This window comes from Portunus trituberculatus, chromosome 44 (genome assembly GCF_017591435.1).
Source record: "Portunus trituberculatus isolate SZX2019 chromosome 44, ASM1759143v1, whole genome shotgun sequence".
Classification (NCBI taxonomy): Eukaryota; Metazoa; Arthropoda; class Malacostraca; order Decapoda; family Portunidae; genus Portunus; species Portunus trituberculatus.
The window spans coordinates 17,339,230-17,352,886 of record NC_059298.1 but is presented as its reverse complement, the minus strand read 5'-3'; the positions used below and the strand labels follow the sequence as shown (position 1 = coordinate 17,352,886).

Below are 13,657 nucleotides of genomic sequence, written 5' to 3'. Positions count from 1 at the left end.
AAGACACTAACTAACATCAGGATGGCATTCAATTACATGGATAAAAGTATGATGAAAAGATCATAACCAATAAGGTAAGACCTATAGTAGAATATGTAGCAGTGACATAATCATCATATAGGCAGAAGGACATCAAGAAACTAGAAAGAATCCGAAGAACTGCTACAAAGATGGTCCCAGAAATAATGGATCTTTCCTATGAAGAAAGACTGAAAGAAATGGAACTACCAACTTTGAAGGATAGATGGGAAAGAGGACACCTAATAATGACATATAAAATTAATAAAACCATATGGAAGATATAGATAGACAAGACCTGGTATCACTGACGGAAGATGGAGGTAGACGAACAAGAGGATATTCCAAGATCGTGAAAGTCAGTGTCTGAGGAACATTAAGTAGTTCAGTTTTTCACATAGGACAGTGGACATCGGGTATGGATTGAGCGAAGAGATTGTAGCAGCATAAATTGTGCACAATTTTAAGGAAAAGTTGGATAAATGTAGATAAGGAGACCAGTCTCTCTCTCTCTCTCTCTCTCTCTCTCTCTCTCTCTCTCTCTCTCTCTCTCTCTCTCTCTCTCTCTCTCTCTCTCTCTCTCTCTCTCTCTCTCTCTCTCTCTCTCTCTCTCTCTCTCTCTCTCTCTCTCTCTCTCTCTCTCTCTCTCTCTCTCTCTCTCTCTCTCTCTCTCTCTTACAACTCACACAATCTGTGCTTTCTCTTTCATTACATTCATGGACACGTGCACACACACACACACACACACCTTCATGCCATCCAAGCTTTATTTTCTGCACAGTGTAAGTACTTCTTTGCTTTGTGATATAGCAAGGGACCACTGTATATTACAGTGTCAGTAGTTGAAGTTGCGACCCACACCGACGCCGACCCAAATATTCTCAACACGCATGGAAAATATGATGGATAATGAATGATAAATTTACTACATTTATACCTTTATTAGCATCTAAGACTTGGTATGGTTACCATGGACATAATTGACAGCTTGAATGCATGATTTGGGCTGGGGAAGACCATGCTAACCCAGGAGACTCATTCGTATAATGGCAGCCAGGACGCAGACAACAGTTGCCAAGTAGCGACCAATATGAGCAAATATCTCATTGATTTTCACTCCTGCTTGCTTTCGTGTGATGATACGGGTCCTCTCTGTCTTGCTTGTGGTGGTTCCAGCCATGTTTGTCTCTCAGAGGAAAACTCGGATGGCTATTGTCTACACACTGCAATGTGAGGACAGGAAATTAGAGGGAAACTGGACACCTAGCAACTAGATGTGACCTTGAGTTACTGAAGTGATGTTGCTACCACATGATCACACATTTATCCCAAGGATGCAGGCATTCACAATTTTGAGATAGGTGAAAGCATGTTGAATATGAGCATTTTAGAGTTTAGATATGTTCACCACACACCTTAACAGAAAGTCGCAGCTTCAACCACTGACACTGTATTTATCATTGTTATTTATTAGAAAATTAATTCAATTTTGCATAAAATACCATGTTAATTGATTTCATGTTCACATTCTTTAGGTATGGAATGGATTAATTTTATTTCAATTTTTTTTTAATAGGGAAATTCATTTTGAGATACGAGTTTTTCAGGATATGAGCTACAATGTGGGACGAATTTAATTCATAACCCAAGACACAACTGTATTTGGAAGTTGGAAATATGTAATAGAAAAGCTTCACAAAGGGAACAGGGTTAACAGCAATGACCTCAGTTTGTTGGTCATTGTGCTATCATTTGGTTGTTATGGGCATGTCTGATGGTGTTACCTCCCTGCTTTTAGGGCAATTCAGGGACCTTTGTATCCAGGTCTGGTATAGTGTCAGCATGCAGAAATGGTTTTGTTGTGACTGACATAATGAGACATGACAGTTCCTAGGGATCTGATGTGCAAAGGAATGTCTAATAACATAGTTTCATAAATGTGAAGGTGATTGAGGTTGGTGATCATTATTCTCTTGAGATAGATCTTAAACTTTCTTGGGTGGAGGTAGGATGTGACTACTTTTTACTTCTTTATCATGATTTTCAATTTACATTACTGGACATTAGGTATTTTTTACTTACAATCAGTATAGTGTACATATGTTCAGAAAATTACTGATCATTGCTAGTATAACCACAGCATGAATCTATGTTATTAAATATAACACAAGATTTAATATGGTATATTAGCCTGCTATTGTCATAATCATCAACATTTGTTTGTCAGCTATTCACATCCATCTCCATTAAAGAGTTATTAGGAATAAAGTTTTGCTGTCAGGAGGAAAAGTAGAAAAGAGGAAAAGGTTATATTTACATTCTAAAGGTATTTTACACTATCAGATTGGATAGTGTGCTTGATTAAAGTAGTATTTGTACTGTATTTATTTCTCTGTCTTTCATAATGTAATTGTTGATATTAGCCACTCCTAATGTAGCCTAACCTTAGTGTTGCTACCAATGAATAATTGGTTCAACTGACCAGTGTTCCCATTTTAGTCCATAGTACTGAGGTGCAACTGTAATAATTTGTATTATTTTCCATCTTGGTATATGCAAATTGAAGTCATATGTTAGTAGAGGAATTTTCTTATACACTAATTGTTGTTTCAGACAAGTGGATATGTTGATTCAAGGAATAAACCAGATGTTTCAAGACATGAACCTTACCTTATCTCGACCATTTGGGAACAATGCTGTTGTTCAGGTGTTGTATCTTGTGTTATCTGTTCTGCATAGTATCTTTAAGAGGATATTATTATATTGTTAGGTTGATGTCTTATGGTTCTATTTGCAATTAATTATTGAATGTGAGAGATTTTATGTTCTGTCAGCCATTAAAGCACTACTGCTTTCATCACAATCACAGCCATAACATTACAATGCTTTTTATTTCAGGTTGCCTTGGGTCGTGTTTTGAAGGCGGTAGTAACCTTCAAAGGTATACTGATAGAGTGGGTGGTTGTACGAGCTCATAATGAGTCCCTGTTAGATGAAGATGGTAAGGTGAGGCAAAGATATATAACTGGTCATCAAATTATATTAGCATGTGGCTCTAGAAAGTGAAAGAATTAGTAGTTTAGAACTTGGGTAGCAGTTAGTAGGACTTTAAACAAATAAATTTCATTTCAATGGACTACAAATAGTAATTATAACAATTAAGCTTTTCCTGTAATTGAGTAGGAAATTGAATCTCATATAATTCCTTTATATTAGATTATGAAATTTGGAGAATTTCATAGAGTAGAAAAGCCTATAAGGAATTGAATGTTTATTAGTTCATTTTTGATGCAGCTATTTTCTCCTGCAGGTGGACTTGTACACTCCATCTCAATATAAAGTATTCCAGAAGGTCACTGATAATGCAAATGCTGCCATGCTGAATTTCTGTTCTCCAGGATTCTCAGACCTGTCTGTTCGATCATTTTTTGTGAGTATCTAGTTTTGTTGCATCAAATAGGATATTATATGCAATGCATCTTTACAGCAGAAATTGAGTTTACCTGGCAGTTGCAAGTTACCATTCTATTAACATTTAAGATATTTAGATATGGTGTGCTTTTCAGAATACATTGTATCATATTTGATGACTCATAAAAATGCACCTTTCCTAAAAAAAAAAAAAGTCAGGAAATGAGCCTGCATCTTATGAGGCCAAGGTTCAGGATTGAGGCAGTGGTTGGTGGTAAGCCTATGGCAACAGAGGCTCTAAAATCAAACCCCAGACATCTTCACACATGTAAACAAAGTGATGGTCAGTACTACTCCACAAAACAACTCAAGGTTTCAAGGTAACAATATATAGGTAAGTCATACTTATTGATAATTCACATAAAATAACACCAGTCAGGAAGAATTTGCATAAATGACCATTGCATGAACTGAAACAAGACATGCTATCGTCAATGGGTGATCTTGACACAGGCAAGCTTCAATGCTTTCTTTACTGTGAAATGCCGTTGCTCCTTGAGGTAAGACACACTTCCATACAATTAAATTTGCACTATCTTTTAAAAATTTTATCTTGTATACATGTAAAAAAAAATATATAAAAACAAGGAAAAATTATGATTTTTAGCCTTGTAGCCTCTCAGACTCTTAGTCACTGGCAATGCCATATGCCAGGTTTCCATCTCACAACAGGATTGGTATGTAGGCTACTAGCAAATATTAAAGTTTTTATATGCAAAATATTGGGATCTAATAATCAAAATACATGATAGTCTTCAAATGGTAGATGAAATCCTTCACATCATATTCAGAGCTCAAATCTGCTCATTTATCTTATTTATTTATTTATTTATTATTTATTTTTTTTTTTTTTATTTATTTTTTTTTTCATGTCTGCCAAAAATGGGTACATCATGAGCCCATGCATCTTATGAGCCATCAAATACCTCTACAGCATAAATAACTAAACAATTTTAATGCACAAGCACACACACATCAGTATTTCTCATGTTAATATATTTGGCTATAAATAGTCACAGTCAGATAACTTACTGGCTTATATGTAAAAAACATGTACCATATTTGATGGCTCATAAGATGCACCCACTTTTGGCAGACATTGAAAAAAATAAATGAGCAAATTTAAGCTCTGAATACAAAGTGAAGGATTTCATCTGATATTTGAAGACACCTGCATTTAGATCATTATTAGATTCCAATATTTAGCATTTAAAAACTTTTATTTTTGCTAGTAGGCTACACACCAATCTTTATCATCATCTTACATGTATGCAAGGTAAGAAAGTTAAAAGATAGGAGCAATTTTAATTGTATGAAATTGTGTCTTACCTCAAGGAGTAATGAAATCACACTAAAGAACACAGTGAAGCTTACCTGTGTCAAGATCAAGATCACTGACACCGACAGTGTTTGTTTTGGTTCACACAATGTGTGGTGCATGGTCACTTGGCAAATTGTTCCTGACTGGTGTCATTCATTCTATGTGAATTACCAGTAAGTATGACTGACCTATTATATATTGATGGTACCTTGAAAGAAAGAGTTGTTTTGTGGTGTACTACTTACCATCACTTTATTTACATCTGTGAAGCTGTCTGGGGATTGATTTTTGAACCTCTGTTGCCATCAACCACCGTCTCAATACTGAACCTTGGCCTCATAGGATGCAGATAATTTTCCCAGAGACATTTTTTCAAGAAAATTTTATGTACTATGAGCCATCAAATAAAGTAATTTCTTTTTTGCAGTGAGTGATAAGGCTACCTTCCTGCCAAGGCAAGGAGACATTCTGATACTTTGGAATACTAACCGACAACAGTGTGAGAGTCACCTCAGCTGTTCAGGGGATATAGACAGAATGGCCTGTCTGTCTGAGCTGCTGTTACAGACAAAAGCTAACTGTGGTACTCTTTTGCTTCCTCCTACCCTCCCACCTTCCCATCATGCCTGAGTCACTACAAGCTAGGAGAAATTTAAGATATTTACAATCTCCCTTATGTTTCCACTCAACCAAGAGGACAACATAGTGTCAGGACAATGTTTCTAGGACAATGATGAGACTTTTGCACTCATCCCTCTTCCCAATTCTGGTAAGCCTAGTAAGAGTACTGAAGGCTGATGCAGGTTGCTAAAGAAACTAGGCTAACAACATGGGAAAAAAAAAAAAAAAAAAAAAGCAAGCAAGCTTATGAAACCTACCAGACTTGGAAAGAAGGATGAATACAGTAGTCTCACCAGCATCCTTGAAATGCTGCCCAAACACTATGTTGCCCTCAGACTAACTCTTGTTTGGATGGAAATGTAAGAGAGATCATGGCCAGCCTTGCATAATGTAAACATCTTGCATTTCTCTAAGCTTGTAGTGACTTTAGGCATGTTAGAAAGTTGAAAGAAAGCAAAACAGCATCACAGTTAGCCTTTGTCTGTCACAGTGGCTCAGACGAACTGATTATCCTGTCTATCAGCTGAACAGCTAACCGAGGTGACTCGCACACTTTTACCTACTCCCTGGAAAGCATGAACAGTTGCCAGTTAGTGTTCCAAAAGTATGAGAATGTCTTGCCTTCCCAGAAAGGTGAGCCTTAACCACTCACTGCTAAAAATAAATCACTTACAGTAAAGATACTCTTACACAACCTCTTTTTTAAGAATGTAACTAACTCATTCATGAGAAAAGTTTAGCTCTTGTATCATATAGTTATCACAAAGTTGTCATTTTCAGTGACTGCATATGCATACCACTCAACTCTTTTTTGTATGGGAGAAAAAGGCACTGATAATCCCATCTGGATGGACAACAAGACTGTTTATATACAGTACCCACCATTGTATCAGTTGGAAGCAGGCCAACAAGTAATACAATGGTACAGATCGATTCAACTCCAACTAGCATTAACAAGCTGGAGCTGAGGTACATGATATGCATCTGGCATGTCAGAGGAGGGAGTGTAGGGGGAGGAAAACCCAGCAGTTACCCTTCAGCTAGGCTAGTGGAAGGGTTTGCAAGTTTTTTTTTCTAGCCCCATGCCCCTCTTCCTCTGCATCCAGTTGCTTTCTAATTTTGTGGTTCTGTGGCAGTATGGACAAGAGCAGAGATTTGAACAAAGAGGAAATTTTATCCACAATAAGCCTGTATAAAGTAGGGAAACCTACAAAAGATATATATAGCCAGAATTGTTTATTGTGAGTGAAAGAAATGCAGCAATGGACCAAATAATTTTGTAATAGCAGAGAGGCAGCAATACCACAGCATTATGGTTGTCCTGGCAAAGCCCGGATAACCTCTCCCCACACTCTGAATGTTATAAAGGCAGCAAGTGGGCATTGTTTGCCATCTTATAATATTCAAAGTTCTGAAAGAGGTTTTCCAGGCCATACCAGAATAATCTTGGATGTTGTGGTATTGTTGCTTTTATGCTGTCACAAAATTGTTTAGTCCAACGCTGCAATTCTTTCATTTACACCAACAATTCTGGCTATATTCTTTGTAGGTTTCTCCACCTTGTGCAGGTTTATGGATGAAATTTCCTATTCGCTCAATTCTCTTCTCTTGCCCATATTGCAACATGCAGGTTTATGGATGAAATTTCCTTTTTGCTCAGTTCTCTTCTCTTGCCCATATTGCAACACAACCACAAATATGAAAGCAACTGGATTCAGAGGGAAAGTACAGGATAACTAATGGGTTCTTCTTCCTCTGTCACTTCTTTTCATGTGCCACATGTACATTATGCATCTTTGCTCAGGCTAAACAGTGTTGAGGGTTTGAAGTATGATAGTTGGCATCTTGCATCAGCTGGTAGTTGAACACTTCATTCCCAAACTACTTTAGTCCATAGTTCTTCAGGGGCACATATGGCTCACTGGCCAAGCTGTCTAAATTCAAGGGGTACTGTGGACAAAATTAGGTAGATCTGATGGGCCCTGGGTCACACTTCATTGGCATCTTGGTTAATATAATTTGCTTCATGATTTGATTGTTGTTGTCCTTCCCCTTGGTCATGTGATCTACTTTGAAATTGGTGGGCATCATTCCTCTTTGTGACAGTCTGCACTGCCATATCCATCAACACAAGGTCACCTACTCTTTTGCTTAAATTACTTTTTTCCTATTCTGTTACATGGAATTTCACATGCGAAATTTCATGTAGTGGGTGAGTTATGAAAATTATGAAGAGTTAGGCAGAGGCCTGGCAACATGGCTACATGAACACAAAGCCAGTGTATGACATCCCAGGATAAGTAGTGCCCTAGTGAACTGTATAGGTGAGAATGACCACTTGCCAAAATAGGAGAAGCTATAGTAGTAAAAAGTTATGTAATCAAGCTTAACAGAAAAGCCTGAGAGTCTATGTGCATTGTAAAAGACAAAGGTAATTTAAGCAAAAGAGTGAATGACCTTGTGTAGGTGGAGATGGCAGTGCAGGAGAGGAGTGATGTCCACCAATCTCAAAAGTAGATCACGTGACCCAGGAGAAGAATGACAACAAGCCTATCATGAAGTGGATCACATGAACCAAAAAAGGTGCCAACGAACTGTGACCCAGGACCCATCAGATACATATTCCCCTGAAGAAATCCTATGGAGGAAACTATTTAGAGATATAAAGTATTCACCTACCAGTCTTCTTTCTGTTTCACAACATGCCCTAATGTTCCCACAATTCTTAACATTTATCAATTCAAGAAGTGATGACTGAGACAAACAATATCTGTCATTGCATACATACCTCAGTTTTTGCATCACTGGCTCATCCTTCCCTCATCATGCTTTAGAACTCGTTAGGGAACAGTAATATTATTTCACAATAACATCCTGTGATAATTAATTCTATTTATTAATAGATTTTAAATAAGTGTGTTCATGAGTTTCAAGGAAGTACATATTCTGTTAAATAATTTATTTAACAGTTAGCAGTATCCAGGATAAGTCAAGTGTTGGTTACAGTAATTTAAGGAGGAAAGGAATCTTAATATGTCAAAACTTTAAAAAAAAAAATCTAAAAGTGCACAATGGAGTGTGGTGTCAAGACCACTGGACAGTTTAATACATACAGTAACAGCCCTCTGGGATGTTCAGATCATTTTTTAGATACAGACATATCACAGTTCCTTTCCTCCCTGAACCTCCTTCCTTGAGGCTTATGATATGTGTAACAAGTCATTTTCATCATATTAAACCTAACAATAAATTATTACAAGACAATATATACTTCAGAATGCAGAAAAAGTGACTGCAGGTTACTGTTCTCCAATGAGCCCCAAAGCATGCAGAGGGGAGGATATGAGTCAGAGTCAGTGGGACAAAGCTGAGGGATGCAGACACATCATGGCAAGGAATGATACTTTTGGCTATAATTATCCACTCTCAAGAGGACCATGATTTTTTCACCACAAGTATCGGATCCCTGGCTTGGGTGGCGGCAGGGAGATGTTGGTTACTATGGTGGGCTTGGGTGGGGGCACGGGGATGTTGGTTACTATGGTGAGCACTGATTTAAATTACATTGTGATCTCTTGGCTTCAAGAGTTAGGAAGGACTGATCCTCCTTAATGGCATTTAAGTGAGGATTGATTGCACATACATAGCTAGGCTAGGTATATATCTACATCTTAATATACATCATCCACCTCTGCATTAATTTTGTTATGTGTAATAACATCCTGTAGCTGTGTCTGAGATTGTCTTTCTCTTAACATTACATGTCCCAATACCATGTTTCATTTTCACCCCTAGACAGTGCTGTTGGTATTATTTTACTATCATAAATTTATTCCTTTCAAGTGATAATCATATATAGAATTAATTATGATTCCTACCTGCACTATTCTTGTTTCACTCACAAAACTAGATATCTGGCCATCAGCAAGCATTATTCATATCTGACTGTGACCACATTATTCTCATTCTGCCCTCTAATTGTTTTTACAGTGGCATTTCTTATATTTCAGACATGGCTCCACAGCTTTGTTTCACTCTTTAATGATGTTTGCAAGAAGTGCAACTATCATCTGCACAACCACATGCCTCCAACTTGGAGGGAGTTCCGGACACTAGATCCATTTCACGAGGAGTGCAAACCTTGATGCCTGTCATTGGGGGTCATTACTGCATGATCATCTGAAATGTTGAAAGAAATGCATTTTATTAAATATGATTTATATTTTTTTCTGATTTTGTGAAGGTATGTAATTATGTATTTTGCATATAACAAATCCTTGTGAAACATATGACATCAGATTGTTGATATAAATCTATTACGTTACCAAAATCCTAATATTTTATTTGTTGTAAACACACATAACACGTACTATAGTTTGCATTTTCTATGAATTTAAATTATCTACCACCCTGAAAACTTTGCTACCCTAAAAATGTTCAAGAAAGAAATTTTAAGAGTTTTTATTAAATAAAGATCAAATACTGAACTCTTGATTGAACACAACATACCTCTTGAGAAGTATCTTGATAGAAATTCTTAGCCCAAAACTCTAACAGAGGAACATCCCACTCAGTTGAACCAATAGCAGCCAGTAGTTGATGTTTCTCATCCTGATGTGTTACTTCCTGTTGTCTCTCACCAAGTCCTCCAGGGGACATGCTTCGAAATGTAGATATCACTGGTGAGTGGGCCAGGGAGTGTGATGAGCCTTGTATGATTGGTATTGATGAACTCCTGTTGCTGGCCTGTAAGGTGCTGGGAGAAGGAACTCTCTCTGGCCAGCCATGCACCATTTTCTTTGCATTCTGAACATGAATCCATACCTTCACCTGACAAAATTTCAAAAGATATTAATAAAGTAAAATTTAATTGTCATATATTCTCAAAAATAGCTCAATCCTAGAGATAAATACATAGATAACATGATAGTTGTACACAACCACCTAAAACCATTCCATAATTATCATGTATACATGAGAAAAAAGACAAATTCCTGGTAGGTAGGAGTAAAACCAAGGTTGGGAGATGAACAGTTGGGCTATGAAGAGAGAAGGTGCTTCGTGTGAATGGGGAAAAGTGTGTATTTACCAAGTTGTATATTACAGGGTATGAATGAGACTCATTGTGACCAGTCTCCATATTTATTTTTATTTATTTATTTTATTTTATTTTATTTTATTTTATTCGATAGTGAAGTTTGCGCCGTATCAAAGCCTTCAAATTCTCTTTCTCCCTCACAAACATTGTCATCATCAGCTTTCATTCTTTCCCTTGTCACATACCTGCATTTAGATGGAATATCTTTCTCACTCATTATTATTTAACACTGTATTCATGAAAAAAAATGAGTCCACACTTTTTGCCCAGGCCACTGTAAACCCAAACAAAGGTAGTGAAGATCAGCTGATTCTCGGGAGCGACAGTATTGCGTCCTTCCTCTACCGCGTCTCGTGTGTGTGTGTGTGTGTGTGTGTGTGTGTGTGTGTGTGTGTGTGTGTATTCACCTAGTTGTATTCACCTAGTTGTAATTTTACAGGGCCTGGGTATCATACTCGTGTGGCCCCGTCTCCATATCTACACACATCCAACTTTCCTTTAAAACTATGCACACTCCTTGCTGACACCACCTCCTCACTCAAACCATTCCACACCTCTACACATCTTTGTGGGAAACTATATTTTTTCACATCCTTCAAGCATATTCCCTTGGCTATCTTTTTACTATGCGATCTTGTAGTTCTACTTAAGTTTTCCTCTCTCAACATCATTTGCTCATTATCCACTTCATCCAGTCCATTCAACAGTTTATAAACCTGTATTAAATCTCCTCTTTCTCTTCTTTGTTCCAAGGTATGCAAATTCATTTCTTTTAATCTCTCCTCATAGGTCATTTCTGCCAATTCCTTATATGCTTCTTTTTATAAGGGGACCAAACCACTCCAGCATATTCCAATCTTGGTCTAATTACCATACTAATTAATTTCTTCATCATATCTTTATCCATATAATGGAAGGCTAATCCAATATTTTTTATCAAATTATACGTTTCTCCAAACATCTTATCAATATGAGCCTCAAACTGCCCATGGTCTTGTATTATCACTCCCAAATCCTTTTCCTTTTCCACCTTTTTCATCACTACTTCTTCACCCATCTTATATGACCCTCTTGGCCGTCTTCCACTCTTCCCATCTCCATCACATGACTTTTGCTCAGATTAAATTCCATTTGCCACCTCTTGCTCCACTCCCAAATCTTATCCAGGTCTGCCTGTAAAATTTCACAATCTTCTTCACTCTTCACACACCTACACAACTTCGCATCATCCGCAAACAAATTAATATAACTGTTTACTCCCTCTGGCATGTCATTTATATATACCAGGAAAAGTATTGGTGCCAGCACTGAGCCTTGTGGGACTCCACTCTCCACCACCAACCAGTCCGACCTTGCATCCCTTATTACCGTTCTCATCTCCCTCCATCTCAAGTAGTTTTCCATCCACTTTAACACTTTTCCTTTCAGTCCTCCATAAATCTCTACTTTCCATAACAGTCTCTCGTGAGGTACCTTGTCAAAAGCTTTCTTTAAATCCAAATATACACAGTCCATCCATCCTCTCTCTCCTGTATTTTGTCAACCACTCTTGAATAAAAGCTCAGTAGATTTGTTACACATGACCTCCCTTTCCTGAAGCCAAATTGATGATCCGATAATAACTTATGATCCTCCAGGAACCGTATCCAATATTTCTTTATCACCCTCTCACAAATCTTACCGACCACACTTGTTAGAGACAGGTCTATAGTTAAGAGGCTCTTCCTTACTGCCTCCCTTATAAATGGGCACCACTTCAGCTCTCTTCCACTCTACTGTTTCTAATGAACACCTTATAATATCATATAATGGATCAATCAATTCTTCTCTACACTCCTTCAATAATTTTCCTGAAACTTCATCTGGTCCCATCGCTTTATCATCTTTAAGTTCCTCCAACATTTTATATAACTCCTTTTTAGGTATCTTAATGTCCTCCATGTGCACATTTCCTTGTACATTCTGTGGCTTTACAAACATTGTTTCTTCAGTAAATACTTGCTGAAACCTATTATTTAGCAATTCCGCTATATTCTTAGGGTCATCTACTATCCCTTGCTCTCCTTTTAATCTTTCAATGGACTCTCTCTTTTAAGTTTACCATTTATGAACCTGTAAAACAATTTTGGATGTTCCTTACTCTTGTCTACAATATCTTTTCAAATTTTCTTTCTTCCTCCTCCTTACCCTCACATACTCATTTCTCGCCACTCTATAATTCTCCTTATTTAGTATATTCCTGCTCTTTTCCATCTTTTCCAAGCCACATCTCTCTTTTCCTTAGCCTTAACACAAGTTGCATTAAACCAATCCTTTCTTCCTTCCTCTCTTGGTTTATACTTTGGTACAAATTTCATAACTCCTTCTTTATAATATTTCATAAAAATCTCATATTTCTTTTGCACTTCTCTGATTTGTAACATCTCCTCCCAATCTAATTTTCTGAAATAATTTTTCAAACTTTCTGTGTCCATCTTTCTATAATTCAATCTACCACTCCTGTATGTCTCGTCCTTCCTTCGCTGTGTTGTTGCTATCTGCATTTCCATAACCACATGATCACTCTTTCCCAAAGGACACTTGTATTGTATATCTCCACATAGGTACACTTCTCTTGTTAACACCAAATCCAGTCTAGCCGGTTCATCATCTCCTCTATATCTAGTATTTTCCTTCACCCTCTGTTCCATCATATTTTCCATCATTAGATTAAGAAATCTCTCTCCCATGCTTCTTCTCCAACACCACTTACTAGATTTTCCCAATCCACCTCCTTACAATTAAAATCTCCTACTAGTATCACCTTTCTTTTCCAGATAATACACTTTCCAAACTCTGTAAAGTATCCTTGATCATATTGTCGTATTCCCTTAATGTCCAAGAATTTGTTTTAGGAGGTACATAGGTCACCATGATTATTAATTCTTTTCCATCACTTTTTATCCTTATGCTTATCACTTCTGCGTTGTTCTTCCCATACCAAACCTTATCCACATTTCTTTCTTTCTTCGTCATAATCATAACTCCTCCTCCACCTTTACTCTCCCTATATTATATTTATTATCCAAATTTATCTTTGTTTTTTCATGCAATTTTGTCTCAGTCAAACACACTATATCAGGCTTCTC

At 37.2% G+C, this 13,657-nt stretch overlaps 2 protein-coding genes across 7 annotated transcripts in view; one reads left to right on the top strand and one right to left on the bottom strand.

The window, feature by feature from the left end:
* Nucleotides 1-9,918, top strand: part of LOC123518549 (mediator of RNA polymerase II transcription subunit 27-like) — a 100,037-nt gene extending 90,119 nt beyond the window's left edge. The window contains exons 5-9 of one of the 3 annotated variants that reach the window (XR_006678814.1): nt 2,632-2,725; nt 2,917-3,024; nt 3,329-3,448; nt 6,212-6,353; nt 9,442-9,578. Coding sequence is in view for 1 of the 3 variants with exons in the window: in XM_045279383.1 (XP_045135318.1) it covers nt 2,632-2,725; nt 2,917-3,024; nt 3,329-3,448; nt 9,442-9,576 (457 nt within the window). In the remaining 2 variants the exon portion in view is untranslated. Of the gene's footprint in view, nt 1-2,631; nt 2,726-2,916; nt 3,025-3,328; nt 3,449-6,211; nt 6,401-9,441 lie in introns of all 3 variants that reach the window. The other 2 variants (XR_006678815.1, XM_045279383.1) reach the window with 2 other exon arrangements.
* The window catches only part of LOC123518545 (folliculin-like), a 96,857-nt gene continuing 92,641 nt past the window's right edge, over nt 9,442-13,657 (bottom strand). For all 4 annotated transcript variants that reach the window (XM_045279373.1, XM_045279372.1, XM_045279371.1 and 1 more), the window contains 2 exons: nt 9,941-10,261; nt 9,442-9,610 (listed from right to left, as the gene is read on the bottom strand). In XM_045279373.1, the coding sequence (XP_045135308.1) occupies nt 9,596-9,610; nt 9,941-10,261 (336 nt within the window). In that variant the 3' untranslated portion in view covers nt 9,442-9,595. The remainder of the gene's footprint in view (nt 9,611-9,940; nt 10,262-13,657) is intronic.